At 36.3% G+C, this 25,620-nt stretch overlaps 1 protein-coding gene across 1 annotated transcript in view; it reads right to left on the bottom strand.

The window, feature by feature from the left end:
* Window positions 1-10,795: 10,795 nt before the first annotated feature.
* ADAMTS9 (ADAM metallopeptidase with thrombospondin type 1 motif 9) overlaps window positions 10,796-25,620 on the bottom strand; it is a 220,810-nt gene continuing 205,985 nt past the window's right edge. The window contains exons 32-40 of the mRNA XM_063426827.1: window positions 25,194-25,388; window positions 19,051-19,183; window positions 17,342-17,436; window positions 17,150-17,241; window positions 16,636-16,769; window positions 15,849-15,940; window positions 14,326-14,430; window positions 12,621-12,715; window positions 10,796-11,915 (exon numbers count right to left, since the gene is read on the bottom strand). Of these exons, the coding sequence (XP_063282897.1) occupies window positions 12,626-12,715; window positions 14,326-14,430; window positions 15,849-15,940; window positions 16,636-16,769; window positions 17,150-17,241; window positions 17,342-17,436; window positions 19,051-19,183; window positions 25,194-25,388 (936 nt within the window). The 3' untranslated portion in view covers window positions 10,796-11,915; window positions 12,621-12,625. The remainder of the gene's footprint in view (window positions 11,916-12,620; window positions 12,716-14,325; window positions 14,431-15,848; window positions 15,941-16,635; window positions 16,770-17,149; window positions 17,242-17,341; window positions 17,437-19,050; window positions 19,184-25,193; window positions 25,389-25,620) is intronic.

Genomic DNA, 25,620 nt, shown 5'->3' with positions numbered 1-25,620 from the left:
TTAATCTCTCATCTGATATATTGTTTTCCTCCTGTGTTCCTTTTCCCAAATCCTCCTAGATTGTAAACTCACTTGAGCAGGGCACTCTTCATCTCTCGCATCTGTCAATATTATATTGTCTCTCAATAAGTCGCTGTTATGCATCACCATTGTTTAAATGTAAAGCACTGTATAATATGTTAATTACCCTGACACTCCTGGGTAAATACTTAGCATTATTAATACAGAAGTCTTCTACCCCCTGCTAAAAATATGCAAATGTATTCAATAATTGTTACTTAACATATCTCAAAGTTGAGACCTAGTGTGGTAATGATTTGTCAGATGCAAATTTTTCTTCAGTCACATCTTTTATTAATAAATAAAAACATATAAATATTTTTTATTGAAAATGTTTATATTTTGTAGCAATATATACAATACAACATTGTTAAGACAAATAATATCTCAAAACATATCAGTTAATATAAATAGCATATACAAGAATGTGTACAGTGATGGTAATATAATATGTGTTTATATACGACAATGAACCTTTTTTGGGGGGGGATAAAGAAAAATTATTTATATGAATATTAGTGAAAGGGGAAGAAAGATTAGGGTAGGATGGGGTAGGGAGGGTAAAGTGTGTTTTGGTACCCTTTTTGCATTGTTATGATATTTTAGTTTTAATGTTTTGATCACGTTGTGTTGAAATTTTTATAAAAATAACATTTGGTCTTCCATAGATTGGGTGTCTGTCTAGGGCAATGCCTATATCTGTAATAAGATTAATGTTTCTGGAAATTACCATAGACATACAAGAATGGAAGTCATAAACATAAAATTAATTGACAAATTTTTTTCGAAAGAAACTCCCTACTCACCTTCCCCAAATTAAAAGATAAGTACAATCTTGACGACAATCTGTCTACACAACATCAACACATTATCACCACATTAAAAGAAGCATTTAACATTTCTTCCTTATACCAATCAATCGATACTCTACAACCCTCCAATTTAGAAACGATACTTCTGAAAAATCCAGAAGAGAAACACACAATCTCCTCTTGCTACTACTACATGTCCTCATTTCCTAATAACAAAAATTCAATATATGATAACATGGGAATGGAACTTAACTTATCAGATTGGTACAAGATCAAAGATGCATTAAAAGGAGATATATACCACATATGGTGACAGTAAACCAAACTCAAATACTTCTGGGATTTCATTTTAACTCTGATCCAAACTATTGCCCTTACTATTCCAACTCTCTCACCTCAAATTTGAATATTTAAACTCCTCCCACATTTTTTAAAATAAAACAGAAAGGATTGTAATGTCACACATTCTAATCGCAGCCACCACACTTCTGCCAAGATTGGAAAACCTCAAATATCCCATCAAAACAAGAAATTATTGCATCTATGTCATGGTTCTGATCAGGTCAGACAGGAGACTTATGCCGGGGTTTACTTCCGGTAGTTTATTTGATTTTCAGGCATGGTTCGGACAAAGGAAACAATATGAATAACATGATAAAGATAAAGGGGGAAAACAGAACCTATACACAGAATTACAGGTGAGTAAGAAATTAGACGTTAGGCAATATGCCCCAAATCAGGAATACAGGAAATAGGAAAACAATTAGTTAAAACTAAAACAGGAATATAAAGGATAAAGTAAAACAGCATAAAGTAACAATTGAGATGATCAGCCTCTTTGGTTTGTAAAGAGAATGGTAGATTCAGGGTGGATGAGGATACTTGCAAAATAATAAGAATGTCAGTAATATCCAGGCAGGTTGGGAGGAAATCGATATGAAACCAAAGTCCAGTTTAGAAATAAAGCAGGGTTATATTGGATGAATCAAGATGGGATGAATCAGGAAGGTTGTAGTTAAGTAAGGGTGGAGCAGGTTGTCCGATTCACTTGAGTCAGGAATAGGTCTTTATCAGTATCAGGTAATAAACAAATCTCATTAGGAGCAGAACACAATTTCTCTCTCAATGTAAAGGCCACTTGGTTTGTCAGGTGTGGCCTTTTATAACAGACTTGGAATCTCCTGCTATTCAGGTGAGAGTGACTGAGGAGACTAGTGGCTAGGGAGGCCACTTAAGGCGAGAAACAGGTGTTGCATGAAATAAACAGAATAATAACTTTGTTGTCAGGATAGGATCCTGACAATCTATCAGAGAAAACAAGATTTACAAACTCGCGACATGACCACCATCTTCTTCACATGCAAAACCAAGTGCATTCTGGGATAATTGGGAACGCACGACAAATAAAATAGGTTGAAATTTCATAAAGGCTGAATACATGGACCTTATTTTACTGGATAGGCTGTCTTCTTCTTCTTTATTGTTTCTTCTACTGTAAATAATTAGATTTGATCACATTTAACTGATATATACCCTTTATCGCTTTCATCAATATGTTAACTAGGTTCTTCTTAGTCACCGGACCAAACAACAAAGACATTAGATAAATCGTAAGGTTCAAGCAAAACAAAGTGCAATCAGTAAAGAATTAATTGGCATTTAATTGGTGTCCCAATGCGACCAGCATTTGAATGACTTGTTGAGCTGCATCAGTGTTTTATATTCTATTATGACGTCCTCCGTTCGCAGAAGAATCAATATGGAGAGCGGGGAAGTGAAGTGCAGCACGTTTTTTAAACATTACTGGAACCAAAAGCATAACTGGACTCGTAAACTGGATTCAGCAATTGAACTATATTGGATTTGGTGACGTGCCCTATTTTAGCCTGCTTCTTGTAAGTGCAATCTGTCTATATACATATTCTAGCGAAATACAATACTGCACTATTTGGGTTTTTGTTTATATTATATGAGATGAATCTATCCTGGGTGAAATGTTGGTGTTTATATACCTGTTTGTTATAGGAGAAAGGCCATTTTAAGTGCTATTGTTATCCATTACGGATTGGGAGTCACAACTATATTACTCTGTATGCCGTTTATGTTGTTTACAGCCACTCTTTATGAATTTCTGTGTACCTAGATATTGAACTGTCATCACTCCCACCAGAGGCTGCTATTTATTAATAATACCATAAGTGTTTCTTTCCACTTATCACATGGTGGCATTTCACTTTTAGGTTCTTTTTTGTGCATGTGTTTTACACCTTTCCTTCCTTTCCTATGTCGTACATGCCAGAATGCTGGTGCCGTAATATTAAATTGTGTTTGCTTCTGTCCGCTAGCGTAGGGATATCTACCAATTATCGTCATGTTGAATTACTTCTTTTGGGACTTAATAAATAATTGGTGGTTTGATCCTGTGAAACAGTTTATTTAAACCATGTCTCTTAGTATGAACTTTTTTTAAAAGGTATATCCCAAGCACCATCAACACTTCCAATGTAAGTAATTAAACTTTTTCACAAATTGGCAACTTACTCTCAGCCAATAGACTGGCCCTGCATTGCAGCTATTAGCTCAGAAGAACGAACAGAAGCTTCTAGCAGTTGCTCCTGGCTCTCACAACTAGAAGGAAAAGGGGCCGAAAATGGAGCTTCGTGGACCCCAGGTAAGAAGTCAAACTATTAGCAGACAATTTTACTACTTACAGAGATCACCAGGGCACTTTAGACACCATAACCACTATAAAGCACTGTAGTGGTCATGATGGTTGAATATTTATTTAATGTATTTTTTAATAATAATAGTAATTTTAGTTTTTTTTTGTTTTGTTTTTATGTTTCTCATTACTCTTAAGTGGGGTTTTATCCATTATCCATATTCAGTTCTGTTTAAAAGATTATTTAGTAAATAAAAAATCACGGAGAGCTGAGAAGCGCTTTGCAGTCCTGATTGGGGGCTCCAGTCTTGCCTTTTCAATTTTGTTCCTTGATGTCCCTGCATGTGTAGATCCTAGGGAACTGATCCCGGCCATCACAGCACAAGTGCTTAATTAGATGTACTTGTACTGTGTTAAGGCACGAGGACCAAGCAGAGAGCTTCAACTGCACACTGTGCATGGTCTGCCCTGAATGGGGCCAGGTTAAAGGCTTGTCAATCAGCTTGGTGTGCGTGCATGCCAAGCAGGCACACCCCATCCTCTTTTCAGATAAGCGTGCCCAATTATATTGATGCACTTGATACACCTTTAAGCCCACACACCTCCATCCCTATTTCTTATGTCCTAATGTTAAAAAGTTTTGAATGTAAAATTTAGGTCAGAAATACCTGGGTTTGGCAAATTTATCAATTTGGCTACTATGGCCTAAAATTAACAGCAATTCCCAGTTTGATTAATTAATCGTGATGTATTTTGTTTCACAATGTTCTGATACTGTGCAGGTTGTTAAGAATAGCATCTGGCAAGTGGAGACTACGGGTGATACATTTTAAGAATAATAAACAGCAAAACAGCAAGCTGTAAAAATGTAAAATAATTTATTTGTTAATATGTGAACAACAGTACATTTATTATCAGTGCATATTCAATATCTAATATAAAACATGGGTAACAATTTAGTGAGTCTCATCATTTTCCCTATAGAAGAGCAGAGAGGAAAAAAAAAGAATGAACTCACAAATATATAAAATATTTGTATATAATTAGCACCAGAGTTGTAGGTAGAGGTATGTACATTATAGAATGCTTACAACAAGCACATATCAAATGTATAGCATCTTTGAAATTAATATAATTTATACCAAACCTTATGTATAGATACAGTGCATGAATAGGGTTATATAACTAGAAACACAAATAATTAGAAAACCAAAAAAAAAAAAAGATCAAATGCTGAACATTTCATGTAGAAATATTAGAAATCTGTTGAAAACATTCAGAAATACTACAAAATGTCATATTTTTTTAGAAAATCTCTATGCAGTTTTTTTACGCATTAAAGGCAAATTAATTGAAAAACATTATTTAGTGACCAGAAAACAGTGACTTAACATTAAAAAAAATACAAAACAAAAACAAACCTTGGCTCCAAAATACTGCTAATACAATGACCTATCTCTAGACATCCTGATTAAACTACTGAGTCTCCTCCGATTAGCAGATAGTCATATCTGCTAATGGCTATCGACAAGCAATGTTTTTAGGTTCAGAAACGAACCATAGATTGAGTGCAAAGCATAAAACACATTGGGTATGGGAGATTCTGCCTGTGACATGACATTTTTTAAGCTATATACTTATATTCTAATATCTGCATTTATTTTAAGATTTTTTTTTATGTTTCATTCTCAAATCCTATGAATGCAAGCCAGTAGAAACTAAAAATGGTCAGAATGCGTCTAAATATAATCATATACTCATTAATCTATGCATTTGGTTTTAAAGGATGTATTGATTCCATGTGGAGCTCCTCAATAAATCTCGTAATACTAGCTAATTATATTCTTGTTAACACAAAAGTAAGCCAGTCAAAGTATGTGAACTAAATACCTCTGTTTAATTTAGAAGTTATGTAGTCAGAGTTTCCATGAGATAGACTTTCACTCTGCAGACAAAGGATTAAATATTGGGTATATGGTAGACTGTGCTGTCGACCACTGGACTTACTCCCACGAAATCAAAACATCCAATTTACTTTGAATTCCCTCATTCTAAACTTGAAGAAGTTTAATGGAACTGATAACAGCTGCTCTGAAATGGAGGTGAAAATGTATTTGGGTATTCCCCCTCGGGGGCAGTTCATTCAGTCATACAGATGGTTATAATTCGCTTACAGTGTCAAGATAACAGAATGCAATTCAATTGCCTTAATTAACATTCTGCTTGGTTAATGGTTTTTAACTGCTACATATATTGTAGGTTACGCCAATGATTAACAATTGGAGACCATTAATTAACACATTCATTCACACACACAAACCTATAATTGGAGGTCATTAAAGAAATGCTAAATCTTTACAACTATGGGTAATCATCACCTGGTTTAGTCAAAGATTATGTTCTAAATTGGACCACTTTGTAAATCTTTTTTTTTTTTTTTTGGCCTTTTGAGAACTTTCTTAACCTGAATATCATTGTCCCTGTAGTGAGCTAGAGAATGTGTTTGCCAGGTTACAAAAAAAAACAATAGTAGGCACTGCTATGCTGTAAATGTATGTATACCAATATAGCTGCCTACACGTGTATAGTTCATTATATTTCAATAGTGTAAATACCCTTCTCAAAGGCAGTAACCAAGGACAATGGGAATATGTCAAACACATTAAAAATCTAATAATGTTTTTTAATTGTATGAATAGATTATAATTTAGGTGCCCAAAATCTTATGAAAGACCTGTTTTCATAGCCACATGTCTTTAACCATAGTACATATTATAATTATTTATGTTTGGACTTTTGCTGGCCAAAATATTACTTATACCTACATGGCAAACTTTGATCTTGCAAAGAAACTAAAGTTCTTTATGAGATAACTTAAACAAATCAAGATTTCCAGTACCGTAACATTTTAAACAAACTATTAAACTATGGTCTAGTATTGTACTTTGCTGATATTTTTAAGCTGTGCGAGTTAGATCCTTAAGTCGAAAAGGGTAGCACCACTGGACACAGAAAATGTTAATTGCAATGTCACTATGAAGTTAATTATACTAAAAAGTGAAATATCAGAAAAGCCTATAAACATTGGATAATGTCTATTTACCATCAACTTACCAAGAAGATATTTTACTTTAACATCTCAATTCTTAGTAATGCCAGTAATGAATATCATTCCCTGTCAAAAAGTTTTTGTCAAGGATGGGAAATATAAATTAATCATCAGTTATTAAATCTCCAAAAATTATTCCTTGTTAGTATTAACAGTAAGTCTATTTTTGATTTACAAGAGAACAAGCAGTTTTAGTTTAGAATTAATATTAGCATTGGTGTCTGATCTGGACTTGAGTTGGCTGTTTGGCTGAACTTACGGTATGTAAGTATCTATATTAGATGCCACAAGGTCCTTTCTCCTGGAAATCACACCGTGTTAAGTTAGAATGCTCTGTTCATTTACAAGATTATTTACTAACCCTGAACATTGTCATTAGTTCAAATTGAATTTTAACTTTCGGCCATAGTAAATGACCTGGATGTGTAGCTGACTTGTTTGGCTATATTTTACATTTTAATACACTTTAAATCCCATTACAATTCTTACTTTACTAACTAACCCTGCCAGATCTAAACACAACATTATGGAATGCAGATGGAATGATTGTGATTTTAATATGTAGATTTACAGGCAATTGCATTGTTTGTGGATAGGCTTCTCTGGCCTTTGGTTGAGGGACTCAATGTCCACAATTTATGGATTTGCAAAGGATGTCTGCACTTGTTATGTCTGCAATCTACCGATTCGATAGGAGTATTCTATATTTTTTTTTACAATTGAATGTGTTAATATGCAATTGCCAGTGCACATGTTGAAAAAGTCTGAAAACCTGTGTAGAATTAGCAAAACTATGCTAAATGAATGATGTTTAAAAGATAAAATGAGGAGAGTCCAAGGTGATTGCTATTAATGGCTCACCATAATAGCCTGGGTCCATATAAGTTATATATGTATATATAAATGTTGATATTTAACTAGTGAACAATACTTCTTTTTCACTGTATTTTCATTTATTCTATGTGACCTTCCTGTCATTCTGCAGCTATTTGCAATAGAAATTAAAAATCAAAACAGGCGTACCGTTAACCTGGAAACAAACATGATTGCTAATTCTATTGATCTCTTTCTTTTTACATACTGTTTCCTATAGTAATACTTTTCTGACTTTTCTTCTTATAACCTTTTACTTTTGAAGCTGTATAGATGTTCCAAATGTCAGGTTTCTAAGAGAGGAATTGACTGTTTACAATTTGGAACACAGCATTTCCTTAGATGGCATTATGTTCAAAACACAGCAGCAGCGATCTTCAATGTCAAAGTTAACCTTGAATGGCAAGTACACATTGATCCAGTGTTATGTACAGATCAAAATTAATTTTGAATCAAAGAGTGTGAGTGTGTGTATAAAATACACACACACACACACACACACATTAGGCACCTAGCTCTGATATTTCCAATTTGTTTTGAATGTGTGTGAGTATTATACATATAAATACGTACATGCACACTCACTGGCAAAAAGAACTGGGAATTTTTTAAGATGTACCACCGTGTTTCCCCGAAAATAAGACCAGGTCTTTTATTAATTTTTCCCCCGAATGATGCACAAGGGCTTATTTTCGAGGTGTGTCTTATTTTCGGGGGAAAACGGTAACAAGCATGCGTTCGGGGGAATTTCTTCTAAATATACACCAGTTGAATAGTGCATGGAATCTCGCGAATCTATGTTTGGGGAAACTTTCCCGAGCATAGATTTGTTTACTCGCAAATGGAATCCCGCAAATCTATGTTCCCGCTTAACTTCCCGCTAAGCTAGGGCTTTTTCGGGGGATGTCTTATTTTCGGAGAAACACAGTATAACTTAGTTTGATCTTTTGCATTGTTTCTTTTAAATGTGTATAACACATTTCTCAAATTCAGGGCACACAATGTAAATGAGGAGTAGAGTTAGAAACATTGTTTCATTTCTTTTCCTTTCTGTTTGCTTTATCTACTGCATAGCATATTACCAGATGCAAAGGGTATAGAGCAATGACTGACGGGGAGCTAAGATGGAAATTCCAATAAAGTATTAAAATCCTGGGAACGGACAGTTACTTTTTAATCGATTTAATGTATTTGGCAGTCAATTACCATCATTATTATGGTTACCCTGTTTTTTTCTTTACTGATACTTTGATCCATCTTAAAGAAATATTGAACTTGGTAGACAAATTAACAATTTTCTTTTTCAAAGTAATTGAAAAGAGAATCATGTGTAAAAATGAGCTCCTAAAAGGAATAAAAAAATAAAATAAAGGATCTGACTTTTTTTTTTTTTAGATGTAGTTTGATTTTAACACTTATTTTCATAACACCTGATCTAATGACACTGGTACATAGGTACAACATGTAAACCCTTCATTATTACTTTAGACACATCTGTGGGGCTGTTGTGACCTCTTGGGATTAAGTGCTGCATTTTTAGAAATACCCTTCCTATTTACATGTTCTAATTATAGTGTGTTGTGGAATCTAGCCATCAGGGTTGGACAAAAGTTAGATCCCTTGGTGTTGAGAGCAACACTTCCCATAAGGCTTTGCAAAGCCTTAAAGCTGACAGTACGTTCTAGGAACAACTTTTGAGTATCTACCTTTGGCTTTTCCTTTCATGCAATTTAACTTTTCTTTCCATGTTACAGGCACAGTACACTGTCAAAATCATCATAGAACCCTCCTCCATTTTATTTAAGATAACACATAAACCTGTGGAGCCTGTGATAAACCTGCAATGGTTCACATTTCTAGCTGACACATACCTGGATAATAATATGAAATATAGATGTTGGCACACACAAAATAATCCAAGTCAGACATCTGAAAGGAAGAATATCATTCTCTACCTCTTACAGTGAAAAACTATTTACAAAGCACTATGTAATAGCAAACACATAGTAACATGATGGTGCAGCCCACACAAATATATATGTGGGTAACTGTTCTGCTCTAGTTTCCCACAGCCCTTTTACAAACTTCCTGGGAGGGACTGAAAGAGGTCCACACATGCCGTCTCTGGGTCTTATGATAAATCAGAATATCTACATTCACAGTGACATATATGTTTCATGTGACTCTGCTCTAGAACAGACTGAAGGTGCCAAGATACAATGTTACATCATGGTACCCTCCTGTACCCAAGAGATCGCAGAGAAGAGACAACTCTGGCAACTGGGAAACACAACTCCTACACTCATGAAAGGAAACCAGAAGATGGGTGTTTGAGAGCTGCAATTGATACACTAAATTAAGAAGTGTAAGCATATTTTGTAATGCCCAATTTATCACACACCTTTGTACACCTCTCTCTCATTTAGGCTTAGACGTCTCTCAATAAAGGCTTCACCTCATGTAAAAGAGCACATGTTCTTCAAGAAATGCTAAAAATGATCTACATCACCATGACCTTTTAAGTACTGCATATTTCTGAATGTCACTTAAAAAAAATAGTTAAATCTCATGTAATAAATCATTCAATAAATACCCCTAGAAATATCTTGGTTTTTTTTTTTCTTTGATATAAAAAGGCACCATTGTTCACTTTCAGCGTGTAGTGCAATTGATTCCCTTTTTTCTGTATAAAATATTGCATTAAATTATACATACAGATTTCACACTGCTATATAAAAAGTAGCCTGACTGTTGTGCACGAAGTTTGAAAAAAATAATCAAAGAATGTTTGGCATCTTTATAAAACATTCAAAATACATATTAAATATGTCCTAGTTAGTCTCTATTATGCATTGTGAGGTTGTTTGAAATGGGTCTGCAAAATCTATATAAATAAAAAGGCTTGTGGACGTAAAAACCTGGGTCTTACGATAGTTAGCACTGACATGCCCTGAAGAGATAATAGCTTCTCAAAGAAGACAATATAGGCATCAAGTAATCGCCCTATATCAATTCAAATTTGTGGGCATGTGCAAGGGATTTGCCAGCTTTGTCAAGGTCTCTCTGTGCGGTTGGATAAGCTTGTTATGTTTTCAAAGAAATGTTTGTTTTTTGTTCCTTGGTTTTTACATAAGTAAAAGTTTGATGTCAATTTTATCTTGTGCACATCCTAATGCAGTGTGCTGTACATACATATTTTCACATTAGATAATCAACTGTATTCCAGCTGTTAGCCAAGTTTCAGAACTAACTATGCTCCATATATGGGTTATGGTGCAAAGTGCTTTCTTTGCATTTGAATAAGCATAACGGCTGTTAAAATAAATATAAAATGTAAGCTCGGACCCCAGCACAATGACATACATAATGGCTCCTTTGGGAACTTGATTTATGTAGCTAGAAACTGTGGTTCCTTAAAATGTCTGTTTTGGTAGACAAAAATGTCTAAGTGGACGGATTTTAGACAGTGGCCATTTGTTACAAAAGAAAAAGGATGGATTTCTTATTTTCACTTATACCTGTTGATGTAGAGCTTTCATTAAGGATAATTCAGTAGAATAGACATGGCAGGTATCAATAAATTCCCCCTTTATTTTAAAACTAATACAACACACACATGGGACCGCATGGAAGCCTTCATTGTCACTGAGGGCCTGTGTTAAGATATTGTCAAAGTTCTCATTAGAATCACCCTCCCATTCAAAATAACTTTGAATTTTATTTACTATACAGTTGTGGGGAGTTGGTAACTGAATTGCAAAATGTAGGTTAAAATATTGAGTTAAGAGTAAATTTTGCAATTCATTCACTAGTATCTGGACCCCAAAACAATATATAAAAGTATTTATGAGCATGAGTCTCTCCTGTACACTTGTTAATGGTCAACACCAACCAAATGTAGAATTATCAACAATTCAATAATTTCACATTTTGTAGAAATGCCAAACATTTTCGGATACAACAACTAGCATAGCACCAAACCAAGCTAATCAGCTAGTTACAATTGTATACATGATTGGTTAACAGTAAACAAAACAAAACACTTGATAACGAAGTATCACTCGTGTCAACATGCTACATAGGATGTATGGCATGTAAAAGGCAGTGGACGGACTGTAGCGTTTAAAAACATGAAAAGCAGCCAATGGCACTTTGCTGGAGAACGTTCCAGCAATGTAATACACAAACAAAAAAAAAAAAATTAAAACAAATTCAACAGGAGGGCACCATAGACACATTTTACGCACAGAAATATTAAGCAAAAAATAAATAATTACAACCATAAATATTATATTATACAACATTTGGTATTATGTACACATGTACAAATGTTGAAGGTAGAGGTATTGCAACACTGTTCTTCATCCATGTGATCTTTTGATCTTTTTGTTAAAAGCACCTGAAAAAATAAACAATACATAAATATGCCTGTAGTGTAATCATGCAAACAGGTGGTGTCCCTCACGAGGGTTATGGATTGTTGAGGCTAGAATACGAGATGAGTTGAAGATCTTTTTTAATCATTGATTTTTTTTGCCAGTACTGCATTGCTATCTATTAATAATAACTAAGAACCATGATTACTTCAGTTATTTGAAGTGGCCATGGTGCCTGGAGTCTGTGTGTGCATTGTTTCACAATGAAAATGCTGCACATATGGCGTTTAACTTCTTTGCTGCCATAGATGTTACTCCACCTCCGGTATCGTATCCTATCGAGTATGGCACTATTCGCCAGCCCAGGAACAAGAGGCTGGCTAATGTAATTTCTGTGCATATTTCTACACACAAAAGGGGCATTCATTGACTAAGAGTAATCAGTTGATGCTCTCAGCCAAAGAATGAACAGAGGGATCAGCATCCAGCTTCTGCAGTTCTGTAAAAACTGAATGTCATAAACATGTCTATAGAAGAGGTCCACTGTCCAGCCGAATGGCGCCAGGGTATTCCTACCATAATAAACCTGACGGTGGCTGTACTCATTATGATAGTTGGAGTAATTCTTTAAACTGGTCTGGAAACTTTGTAGAACTGGTAGGAGCATATTCTTAACTAACAATACTTATGGCTACACTCAAGACTTATGGATAAGGAAATTGTCTTACCAGTTCTATAAAAGTCGAACACTGAAGCCAGTTGCAGAAGATGGGATACATTTTCCACAGTAGCCACCACATTTTCCGATAACTTTGGTTCCATCCTATAAAAAAAACAAAAACAAAAAAAAACAGTTTTATTGTGATGATGGACCAAAACCACATCCTAAATGATGTGAACATGTAAAATGGCATACCTCATTAACTATTTTTATTCTGAGAAAATAAGTCTTCAGTAATACTTGACCATTATCATGGTTTTGCCCATTTTCAGTGTGTTTGTGTTACAATTAGTTTTTGGCTTACTTTGAAATAACAGCTCCTAAATCATTCTAGCTAGAGATTTATGAAACATGTTATGTACAATTTTATCGTCAGATTTGTTTAAATTTTTGGACAGAAAAATAGATATATAATTCAGGTTTTTTGTTTTAGTTTTTTTTTTAAATATCTGTCTCTCTTAAAAAGTAATACAAAACAAGTGGTAGATCCCCTTAAACCATTTTTCTGATTTTGTTTCAGATCTTCACACATGTATCATTAAAAATATGTAGTTTATATTTATCGTGGTAAAAGTAAAACTATCGTACTGCTAAACTTAATCTTTTCAGTTAGAGCTATATTTTGTCACGTCATCAGCTAACATTTCTTTTATTCTGGCAATGAATAGCATAAACTCAATGTAATTATTCACTCAAAACATTCTATGTTAGTCTAACCTAAAAGGTCGCATTTATAAAGAATTTTCTCAGTGCCTTAAAGAGTATAATGACATTCGGAAAGCTTGAATTGGCCATATACAGTAAAGAGTTTTATCAAACTGGAAACTAATTTCATATGCCAAAATATTTGAAAGAGCTAGCAGGCTGACATTGAAAGTAAATATTGGCTGTAAAATAAGTTGTAGGTACAAACAATCTCATGAAATATCTAAGGACACTTGGGAAAGGAGGTCTGCAGAATGTAGGTCAGTGAATGGGTCTGATTGGGCTAAGGGCTGATTGAAGGGGTTTAACGTGAAAAAAAGTTGACTGCAGGCCAGAAATCTCAGTGAGAGGCAACCTAAAGATGTAAATAGGTGTGCCCTGTGTAAGAAGGGTAATAGGCAATTTTAAGAGAAGGTGTTGTGGTAGGATCTGGAGTTAAGATGAGAAAACAGGAGACTACTTGCAACTCCCATGGGGTATTTGGTAGATGGCAAATAGAAAGATTAAACGGCTAATATCGGAAAGGAAGGTGGATTCTGCATGCAAAAACAATGACTTTGCTTAAAACTGAATGTGGCTGGTTTTCAATAGCAGAGTGGAGGACAGAGTGAAGAATTATATGACCGGTTAACCCAATTCTGGGAGCTATCAAGCTCAGAGGGTTGCTCATAATATAGCTCTGAAATATGTATTTTAAAGGGACACTATATGCCCTTCAGTTTCATTGCTCAGTTCTCTGTCATTCATTTTGTTTACACAGCCCTAGTCGCACCTGCCTACCTGTGATCCTTCCTAAACACTTCCTGCAAAGAGAGATGTAAACTTCCTTTATAGCACATTCTGTTTAATCTAGAGTTTCTTATTTTTTGCTCTGTAAATAGCCTTCTGGACCCCGCAGAGTAGTAGTAACCCTAGGTAGATACTAACCGAGATCATACATGTTATGTCCAGGAATGTATTGCAGATCATTGTAACACAGTATTGAGGAAATTCAATACATTTCTTACTTGTGATTTTATTATTTCAGTCACAGCATAGTTCCCTTGTGATATCCATTTTGTTGCTTCAGAGACTGAGAGACCAGTACCCATTAGATTTATGCTAAACTGACCCTAAAACAAAACAAAAACCAAATAATATTTCTTGTAAAGAAAAAGACAAGTGACAATAGATGTTGACTTCAATAAATAATGTCATTACATAATCCAAATCCCCGTGCATCTCTTCTTCTTAGTTTTTTTTTTAGTTTAAAATATTGTCATTTAAAAGGTTTCTGCACACTTGATGCCATAATAGCAATCTGGTCCTAAACTCTCTAGGCTGTCATTAAGCATCATCCGAGCTGCTAAGGTAAGGCTAGAGAAATTGACCTTTGCTCTGAGCTCTTATGTGTTTTACTCAGAACCTGCGTGCTCACCACTCTGCTTTGTTATTTACAGTTTGATGAGTGATTGGGCCACAAGGGCAGAAGAAAGTCATCAGTTTGTCATATATCCATGAGAAACTGATGACACACTGACACACACTGACTGACAAACACTCACACTGACAGACACACTGTCAGACACACTCGCACACTCTCACAAATATTATTTTTTGAGGCCTACCCAGCCTCCCTACCTATTGTAGTGCTGGAGCGCTGGTGTGGGTCCTCTCCCTAAGGGTCCCATGTGGGGCTGTGCTGCAATCTGTCATTTCCTTACTCCTCACGCGTGTCATATTCTGACTCCCGGCATCACAGAGGGCGCAGAAGGGAGGAGAGAGGAAATGACAGAGGAGCCTCCCTCCCCACCGCCGAATGCCGCCTGCCTCCTCTCCTCCCACCCCCTTGCAGGATCTATCAGCAGAGTAGGCACCCGCCATCCAGGTAAGCAGGTGCCTACTCTGCCTCATTGGGTAGGAGATGATTCGGGGGTGCCCTAAGGTGGTCAGATGGCCACCTCCTTGGCCCCCTGTGAGAGGGCTTTTCTCAGTCCCCGCACCTTCAGCGGCTTACAGTCGCAGGGGTCAGCAGGGCGACCAGGCCCCCTGGAGTGACAAGCCCGGTCGCAGCTGTGACCCCTGCGACCATGGTAGTTCAGCAACTGGTGATAACCCCTACAATAAGCTTCAGTTATTGTAGTGCTTAGACTGCCCCTTTAAGAGGTCTTTTTTACACTAAGTAAATTTGGCTTGATGGACAACCTGTGATTGCACCAGTAATTGTCAGGCATAGTACCCATTTCATATAAGTTATAGTTTATATTGTACTTGGATTATCCCTTTGAAGTTCAACTGGCTGAATAAAAGTTTAGAAGCATGATTAGAGGCAAAATCAAATAAGAAACAAATTGAACAGTGTTAAACAAATAAACTAGTCCTATTATTATCATGGTGTAACGTTAACACACCGAGGTATGATTTCAATCTGCAAGTACATTAACTGTCTTTACAGCAACTATTTCCTCAATTCTATTCCTTGTATTGTAAAAATAATCTAGGCTAACTGGAAACGCATGCATCGTCTACAGAAGAGCTATGCTTTTTTTACCTGTGGGCACTTGGCTGCACTGTAACAGTCCCCAGCTGTGGCAAAGGGTACGGGTCGTCCATCGTGTGTGTGTGCAAACTGCAAATCAGTGGCTGTGTAGAAAAACACACAGGGTAAAAAAGTCAGTATGTTCCATTCTGCTGGAGAAGCTTTAATGGACAACGCAACCATTGTTTCGACCTGTACCCAGGTCTTTATCAAGCTTCATATTTTTTCCTTGATACATGTTCTATGGGGTATGCTGACCAATACTCGGTCAGCAGCATGTGATTTTTATGATTGAGTGCAACCCACTTTTCGCTTTCCGTTCTGCTAGTACAGTTGCAAGAAAAAGTATGTGAACCCTTTGGGATGATATGGATTTCTGCACAAATTGGTCATAAAATGTGATCTGATCATCATCTAAGTCACAACAATAGACAATCACAGTCTGCTTAAACTAATAACACACAAAGAATGAAATGTTGCCATGTTTTTATTGAACACACCATGTAAACATTCACAGTGCAGGTGGAAAAAGTATGTGAACCCTTGGATTTCATAACTGGTTGAACCTCTAAATTGCTAATATCTTTTTTTATTATTTCATTAGTCTTTATGTTTTACTTTGCTTATACAAAATTGAATATTATGTAGAAGAAATGTTTTATTTAAAATAAAATATACACTATTTAACATTAGGCCAATGACCAGTGGATGTATGCTAAAGTGCATAATAAGACACTGTGTAATGTTTTTCAAGGTGACTTAGCTTGACTTCATGCGCCCCAGTATGGTTGCTACTTACTTATAAGTTGCAAAGTCTCCAGATCCAGCCTCACTTTACTGAATGTAGATAACCCAGCTGCCGTATAATCTTTCCTACACTGGCAGTCTTCCCTTCTGCTTCCATTGTAAGGGCATTCAGTAGGATTCTGTAATCTGAAGAAAAAAAAAATATGAATATCACACTAATACTAATTAATGGCTTAAGTTTATCCTTCGCTGATATTTAATCAATTTAATAAATAAATGTCATGACTCCAAAAACTTATTCTGACCATGATTGTTTTCTGTTCTTGGTAGTACCGTAAATATATTTAGAATTTTGGTAAATACATTTGCTAGTTTAAAAATTAATAGTAAATTAAGAACCATTGTTCGGTAGAGGATGCATGGAAAGAGGTGGAATTGGCAAGAGTGGCCAAACCGGGATGATATGTAACGGAGCTATCACATAGTTAGAGATTGTGGTCCTGGTTAAATCTCAGATTTCTATGCATTAAAACATGATTAAATGGTCAGAGTAATTTGAATTCTACCTGTATCCAAATACTTCAGAAAAATTCTCAGCTTCATCCATCAGAGTCACATATTCCTGCGGGTGTTCGGATTTCATTCCAGAGCAAAAAACCTGAAAACGTCGAATGATTATTTGTATTGACAGTCAAGACATGAACACACAGTACAACGAAACATGTCCTTGAGATCCTGTATCACAACTGAACTGTTACCTTTAATATTTTATCTTCAATCATAATATGTTGTTCTCCATCTTCGCTGATACCCTTTAGCCTTTTCGCATCTTGGCAACTCCTTGGTAAGTCACCTACAAATGTGATTAAATAAATTAAAGGCTCAGGTTTTCTTTTTCTAAATAATGGTTTTCTTTTTTTTTTTTATATAATGTATCTCACACCAGGAGGAAGTCTTTTGGATGAAACGTGATATTAAATTATAGAATATATTCTACAAAAGTCAACAGCGAGTCATTAAAATAGATGGTTACCTTATGTATAAGGGGTTTATTAATATTACAGGGGGTACACAGTATGCAGAACAGACATTACGCTAGATGGGTAGTGGCATGTATGTTATCAATTGGCAGACTAGGTGACATGAAATATGCAGAACAAGGAAACACATGAATGAGGTACTGTAAATAATAGACATTTGCATTCAATTTCTCAATTTCATATGAATTGTGATTTGGCTGAATTTTTGGCTATTGGTGATTCATCCAAAACTTAGAACTCCAAAATGCTATATGGTCGAAACAATCTAAACAGACAATGAATTAACGGTTTCACTTGTTTTGTGATTCAGAGTATAATCCATAATGCCAAAAAAATAAAAATAGAATTTTTTTTTTTAACCATGCCTCCTTTTTTTTCCCTCTGTTGGTTATAGTTTCTTACTTGATCTGCGAATGAAATGGCACGTAAATGCACATAAATGCTACGTATATATTTTGCAGTAAATCAGCCAATTTTTCATGACCTGTTGGTTCATCTAAATAGTTCTTACGGGAATTATTAGACTGATTAAATTTATTTCAACTGAAACACAACTTGGATGAAACCTGAATTGCCTGAACACTTTTTTTGAACATACCAAAATTTTCTAACGTGCACAAGTCTAATAAATTATGACACAAGAACAGCAGACTACAGTATGTATGTAAAAGGGAGGTTTATGTTATCTTCAGTTAATAAAAAATAATTTATTAGATTATTTGATTTGATTTATCCATTGACCTTGAAAGGATGAAACACTAGACTGACCATGCCAGGAATTGGAACCTGCAGTTTCAACAACTGCTAGAGATACTGGAGTCCTTGAATTCCTGAATGAGAGAGCATTTACTAGTACTGATCTCATACATTTTGCCTAACTTCTGAAGGGGTTAACAATTAAGGTTTCAGTGTTACCTTAACGTACCAAGTCATCTAATTGAATTATAAGTAAAATCCACTTCTTTTGGAACTCCACCCATAAATGCTTCTTCCAAAAAAGTGCCTATAAATAGGGAAAGGGGTTCATTCTCTATTTATCCTTTCTAGATTATACCTCTTGAGAGATAGAAAAAAATATAAAGGTGTAATTATAATAGTTCCTATTATGACACAGTGTGTCAAATACCCAGGGAATCATGAAGAACCTTGTTTGCCACTTAAACAAATGATAATCATTACATGATGGACATTTAATTCAATATGTACTATTCAGTGTTACTGTGCATAGGCTGAAATTGGCAGCATTTGTGTTGAACCACTATTTCTTAATACATTTGAGAATTCAGGACCAAAATACCAATTGAAGGAGAAAATCTGTTACTGATTATTTTAATAATTGTAAACATCATCTTAGCTTTAATTCAATGGTGCAAAAAAAAGGAAAACTTTTTTTTTACAGGACTACTTTTTTTAAATGTAAAACTTACAGTCATGCGGATTATAACAAGGTCTTCTCTCATCAGGCTTCATGCCCATTGGGCAGAAGCTGCTTGGCATGTCATCGTTGGTTAAACACTGCACAGAACGTTGCATAAATCCTGTTCCACAGGTAACGGAGCACTGGAAAATAAACACTATTGAGTCATTACACATTGCATCTCAATCAAATCAGTTGATATTAGAAAGTCAAAAGGTCATAAATACTGCAAAAATACATTATGACATTTTTAAAATATTCTAGACCACCATATTGACAACCACGTTATCCCGAGACATTTTGGAGACCTAGACAACTTTCACTTTCATGTCTCCACTCACATCTCCTTCTATAAAATGTTACCTGCATGTTGATGACCTAGGCAGCCTCCTGCTTTGTGGTTACAGTCAAGCATGTCCAAGAACTGTCAAGTTACCCAACTATCAAATCTTGCAGCTAAAAGTCAAGCTGAGTGATGTAAAAATATACAAAATCAGTGATCAATAAGAAAAAAGGGTTGGGTGCGTTCTGGCTAGTGCTCAACAATGTTCTTGAGAGTGTACAGGCAGAGTGAAAATGTTTCAAGAACATTGGCATTTTTTGTGCAGGGTTATAGGCTCTCGTCCTAGATGTAAAATACTTTGTCCCTACGTGCAATAATCCAGAAGTATATTAATACCCTCCTTTTTAAAAACTGATACCATTACATGCTTTATACTGTATCTGCTGCTGCAAAGTAAGTTTGCGCCTGAAATGTGACAAAGGGTAGAAATGGTTTGAAACACAATTTGATTATATAGCTGCAAACCCATCTGATATGCTCTTTGAAGTACCATTGGATCTGGTATGGTTTGTCTTGTGGCAGCCTAGTTGGTGCCAAGTACTCTCCTTATATAATATTTCATTTTTTGTGAATGTTTTAAGTACACAGGAAAACAATTAAACAAATGAAAAATTCAAACAATATAGTCAAATTAAGAATTCAACAAATATAATGTATAGCAGGAACACTGGGAATTACAATGTCCTTGGAGGAATGCATGTTTGCAAAGAGTAAATGGGGTAACAAAAAGGAAAAAAAAAGCATTATGAACAATATATAGTATATACAAAGGTAAGAGTAAAAATTGTAATGGAGTGAGAGGGCATAAATAAGTATGGAGTATTTTTCAAAACGCAACAAGGGAACTTTTCTTTTATATATATGTGTTGTATTGCCCCATGATCTGATAAAATGTTTTACTTTGTCCGTCTTGGTTATATCTCACATAGTACTATGGCTAAGTTACGGCATTTTAATGTGATCATCATTGTTGGTTTCTAGTTTGGAGCTTTTTTGTTGTTGATGTTAATAATCTTATTGAGGTCATGTGGTCATTGATAATTTATTTTTCTTTTTTTTTGTTGTCAATCTTTATTTTTCCAAAGCTTTGGTTTACAAAGGTGCTTGAAGTGCCACAACAGCAGGAACAAGCAGATGTGTATATCTCAAAATGAACATTGTCACTTCATTCAATAAAACAGCTCCATTTTTGGTATAATCATATGACAAATAAAGACAAGCTAGGTTAACATATTTGACCATTTTATTTTTTATGTGTATTATTTGGGTTCTTTTTTACAGAGCTAGTTTAAGTGAACCACATTAAATCTTCCCGTGGGTGAGTTATATTCATTTTACTTGCAGGACAAGTCTCATTCAGCCCATTTCTACCCACCACCCCAAAGGAGCACCTAACCATCTTGCTTGCAAGTCGCCCATAAAGATGATGACTTGTACTGATCGCCTGTGGTAGATGGCAGTGATACATCTGCTTTATTGTAAAAAAAAAGTGACCTGCAGCACAACCTTCTGATATGGCAGAGGACGTTCGGATGAGGGTGAGGAATCATCAAACTCTCTTGGACCGGTGCCCCTGTCACAGCCTAGCAAACAAGGCATCAATGTGCTCCTCGCTTCTTGCTTTTCTGACCAATAGTCATCTGTGATTTTGCAAGGTACGATTGGCACTGTTTCAGTGAGAGGGGCTCCCTCTAAACACTTGTTTGCATAGTGTAAATGCTGCTGTAGGGAAATGCAGCCATTCACCCCGACCGCTGGCGCCATACATTACATTTTTACAAGCTGTCAGTATGCAATGTTTCAGTCTTATGCAATATCATCTGGTCTACTGATGCTTAAAACCTTTTATGTTCATTGCCTAACAGCAGGAACTATACAACTAATGGAATATGTTTTTAACAGGTGGCAATGTATTGCTCTGCTGACTTTATAATTTCTTTTTTGGCAGACGCTTCAAATGAGAGCATTAACAAGGTCATCATTTCCATGATGTAAACTTGTTCAGTAAAATATTTTGATTGATGGTGTTAATAAAATGAATTGTGAGGGCAGGGCTGGATTAAAATTGCACAGGGTCCAAGGCAAGGTGTCAGATTGAGGCCTCCAATTAGGGCCCTGGGTTTTGTGTGTGTGTATAGTGGCCCTGTGTTGCATGTGGTGTGTGTTTTTCCCTCCTCCTGTTTACCTTTCCATTGTGGTCCAGTGAAGGGTGTGCAAGATCCTTGGTGGTTTAGAGGAGGAGCATTGTGGTCTGCACCAGTATTGGGTGCTTGAAGTGCCACCATCTCTAATTTATTGACTCTTAAAGTAGTATGCACCCAATTGAGGTGCAGCCCACAATGCAACCTCAATGAAGTGAAGGGTCTCCTCACAACCTGTCATGCCGCCACTTGCCCGTACCCGATCGGCGCAGTAACGAACCCATGCCTGGTTGGCATGACAGCGTGTCCGCGCCGATCAGCACAGACACGCGAAAAATAAAAATAAGCTTACCTCTTGCTGGGTCTCCCTCCACTCTACACGCTACATGGCCAGGAATTGCGCTGGAGTTCCCACGAACGCTGGCCGCTTCCAAAGGCCAAAATTTAAAGGCACTACATCCATTTTTGACACTGGTGACTCAGACGTGCGTCATCATGTCATCGACGTGCACACACATTTTGGCGTCACCAGGTCCCAATAAATTAGAATCTTTCCTAGGCTATTTAAACTCTCTAATCCTTTTGTTTGATGCCCTGTCATGGTTTCCATTTGTTTGGTTTATCCAAGAGCGCGTTCGTATTTCTGGCATTTTGACCTTGGCTTATCCTTGACTATTCTCTTCTCGATTGTCCTTGACCTTTGGCTATTCCTAATGTCTATTCTGTGTTCTGTATCCCTGACCTCGACCTGTCTTGTAACATTCTAGTGGCGTTTAATCCGGCCATTCTAAGGTCCGGTATTACGCTTTAGTATTTGCTGTGTTTGTATTTGCTTGTTGGATCCTATTTGTCTGTGACACAACCTGAGCTGAATGAGAGAATAATGCAGCGCACTCAGACTACAAAAAAATACAAAAAACAAAGAAGGCTACTAAAATGCCTAACTCAGTATAAATATGGGGATTTGGTTCCACCATATGGCCATATGTTGTTAAGCCCACCACTACTTTCAAAGTACCCCATTATCGGTGGGTCCTACACTACACTGTGGGAGACAAAATAATAGTAATCGTGTTATAAATAATATAGTGTTAAATACTAGTAAGAGCATAGTGAGTATACAAACAAAAGTGATGAAAGCAATTAAAAGCAGTGTTAAAGCTAAATAATGAATGTGTTAGTGCTGAAAATGAGTATACTCACTAATGCAGATGACTGTGCTCACTGGAAAAAATAATAAAGGTGACTTGACTACTGATAAACTCCTCCTTAATATACACACCTGTGGCCACCTCTAAAGGAGACTCTGAAGCTGGGTGGGGCCTGGGCGGGGTGCTTAACCCCTAAGGAATCTGGTCTGGACTCCAAATATAGTATAAACAGAGAAAGGATAGGGGGCACTCCCGAGACCTGAATTTTGCATGAAAAGTGCTGCCGAGACTCTGAAGCTGGGGGGGGGCCGCCCAGGCCCTATCCTTTCTCTGTTTATACTATATTTGGAGTCCAGACCAGATTCCTTAGGGGTTAAGCACCCCGCCCAGGCCCCCCCCAGCTTCAGAGTCTCCTTTAGAGGTGGCCACAGGTGTGTATATTAAGGAGGAGTTTATCAGTAGTCAAGTCACCTTTATTATTTTTTCCAGTGAGCACAGTCATCTGCATTAGTGAGTATACTCATTTTCAGCACTAACACATTCATTATTTAGCTTTAACACTGCTTTTAATTGCTTTCATCACTTTTGTTTGTATACTCACTATGCTCTTACTAGTATTTAACACTATATTATTTATAACACGATTACTATTATTTTGTCTCCCACAGTGTAGTGTAGGACCCACCGATAATGGGGTACTTTGAAAGTAGTGGTGGGCTTAACAACATATGGCCATATGGTGGAACCAAATCCCCATATTTATACTGAGTTAGGCATTTTAGTAGCCTTCTTTGTTTTTTGTATTTTTTTGTAGTCTGAGTGCGCTGCATTATTCTCTCATTCATGAAATCTTGGTCACAACCTGAGCTGAGGCACAAGGCAGCCACATAATGAGTAATCCATCTCTTCTGTTGAAGAGAATTTTTCTTATCACCTTGTGAGTTTCCAGGGTTCAGGAAAAGGCTGTGCTAATAAGTCAATATTGCCACCCAAGACTGCTCCTCCTTTTTCCTATGTTAATACTTGAATAAAATTCCCATCTAGCGACTGTCCTGTAGCCAACAATCATTTTGTTCCCCGTTATCTCTTTTTTGGAACCAGTTGCAGCATTCGTTATCATGAATCAAAGCAAACATGCTCACCAATTGAGTGTTTCGGTTTTTGGTTGTGATTCTGCTACAGTCTAGCTCAGGGTTTTGGGAATTTGATTGATCATTCAATTGGCTCAAATTCAGGTGAACTGCACTTTGGAATTAAACTAATCTCCAAGTCTAGAAGCAAACAACTCTCCCAGTTAAGTTATCAAGTGGGTTAGTATAATTCTAGTGACGTCATTACATGTTGTATCTCCTTATGCCTCATCTTCTTCTGTTACTTTTTATAATGGGTTGTTAGGCAACTCCACGTTCTGTGGCCATATCATCCTCTTATCTTGTTTTATTTAGGTATGCTACTGCTTTAATTAAGCTGACTAATTCCACCTGTTGCTAATATGTATAACAAAGCTACTACCATAACTACACTTCTTACATGATTTTACAACCAGGTAAATAAAACATTCTTTGCTCAAGCATTGGAGCTAAGGTGCTGTTTGTTTTGAACTAACTCCTCTTATCCAACGCTTGCTGGATTACTGGGTTTGAGCCTTTACTTGTTACGGTCACTGCTGTTGCTTTATCCTGTCCTCTTGACTCACTATAGTCTTTTACAAAACCTTTGTTTGCTGACTTAGAAATATTTTTCTAGTTTTAGATTGCCATAGTTAACATTTATCTTTTCCTGGAAGCTAACTCCTCGAATGCTGGTTCTGTAAAGCTCATCTGTTCAACATTGCCAAAGTTTACCCCTCTCTTCTCCTGAGAACTAACTCCTTTTAGGGTTTGGAAACCTCTGCTAATCAGGAATGCCATAATCGACCTCTATGTCTCATGGATAACTAACTTCTTGATTGCTGAATTGAATACCTAGTGTTTTAGACTACTACAATTACCCTCGACCGTCTCCTGGGGTTACAAACCTGAAAGCTAAATGTGCTGCCAACAGTAACTGCTTGCTGCTTACAGAAGAGCTGTCATGTTTCTGGAAATTATACTACTGAATAAAATATTGAAAATCGTTTTTTGTTCATGTGATGCTTAAAGTGAACCTGTAATGAAATATTTTAACTTACCTTAAATCGCCCACATATACAATTGAATACATCATATATGAAAAAGATACATGATGTAGTCGTGTGTACATTTTTGAGATACAGTCACCTCACCTTCGTTCCAGGGCTGCCATCATTAGTGGTTTGTAGGTGTTACACTTCATGTAACACCCACCTTCTTCTGCTCTACCTCTGGTCTCATTTAGTTTGCACAGAGCCCCTTTGTTACGTATTAAGTCCAGGACCTACAGTTGGGTTGCCCTTGTCATCAAGATCATTACATGAATTTACATAATTTGTAAGAGTTTTACATTTCGTGTGTATCCTAGAAAAAGATTAGGTATTTTCTTCTTTTAATGTAATACTTACTTTGCCCCAGTTTCCAACTCTCCAAGAAGACGACACAGGACATTCTCCCAGGTAGCAGCTCTGGACATTGAGCGGCTGAGTTCCTGGACAGTTTGCTGCAGCCTGGAATCCATACTCATAATGGTCCTTTGCTGAGTAGACTTCACTGCAGGTTACTAGTCTCTGCTTGTAGCCTTTACCACAGGTGACGGAGCACTGGTAAAAAGAAATTATAAAATGTAAAAACCAGTGTAGAAACAGAAAGTAAGCATGAAAATACAACCTATAAACATAAAAAAGTGTTGCAAGAAAGCTTTTTTTTATTTTTAATTTGACAATTTTTATTGAGTTTTACATGGTAACAGCAAGAAGACTTTTTTTAATTACGTTATATGGAAGAATGAAAACTAGTTAAAATAAAATTGTAAAGGCAAATTATAGCAGAGCT

Source organism: Pelobates fuscus, chromosome 7 (genome assembly GCF_036172605.1).
Source record: "Pelobates fuscus isolate aPelFus1 chromosome 7, aPelFus1.pri, whole genome shotgun sequence".
Taxonomy (NCBI): Eukaryota; Metazoa; Chordata; class Amphibia; order Anura; family Pelobatidae; genus Pelobates; species Pelobates fuscus.
The sequence above is the reverse complement of the archived record's forward strand: the minus strand, read 5'-3'. Positions and strand labels throughout refer to the sequence as shown.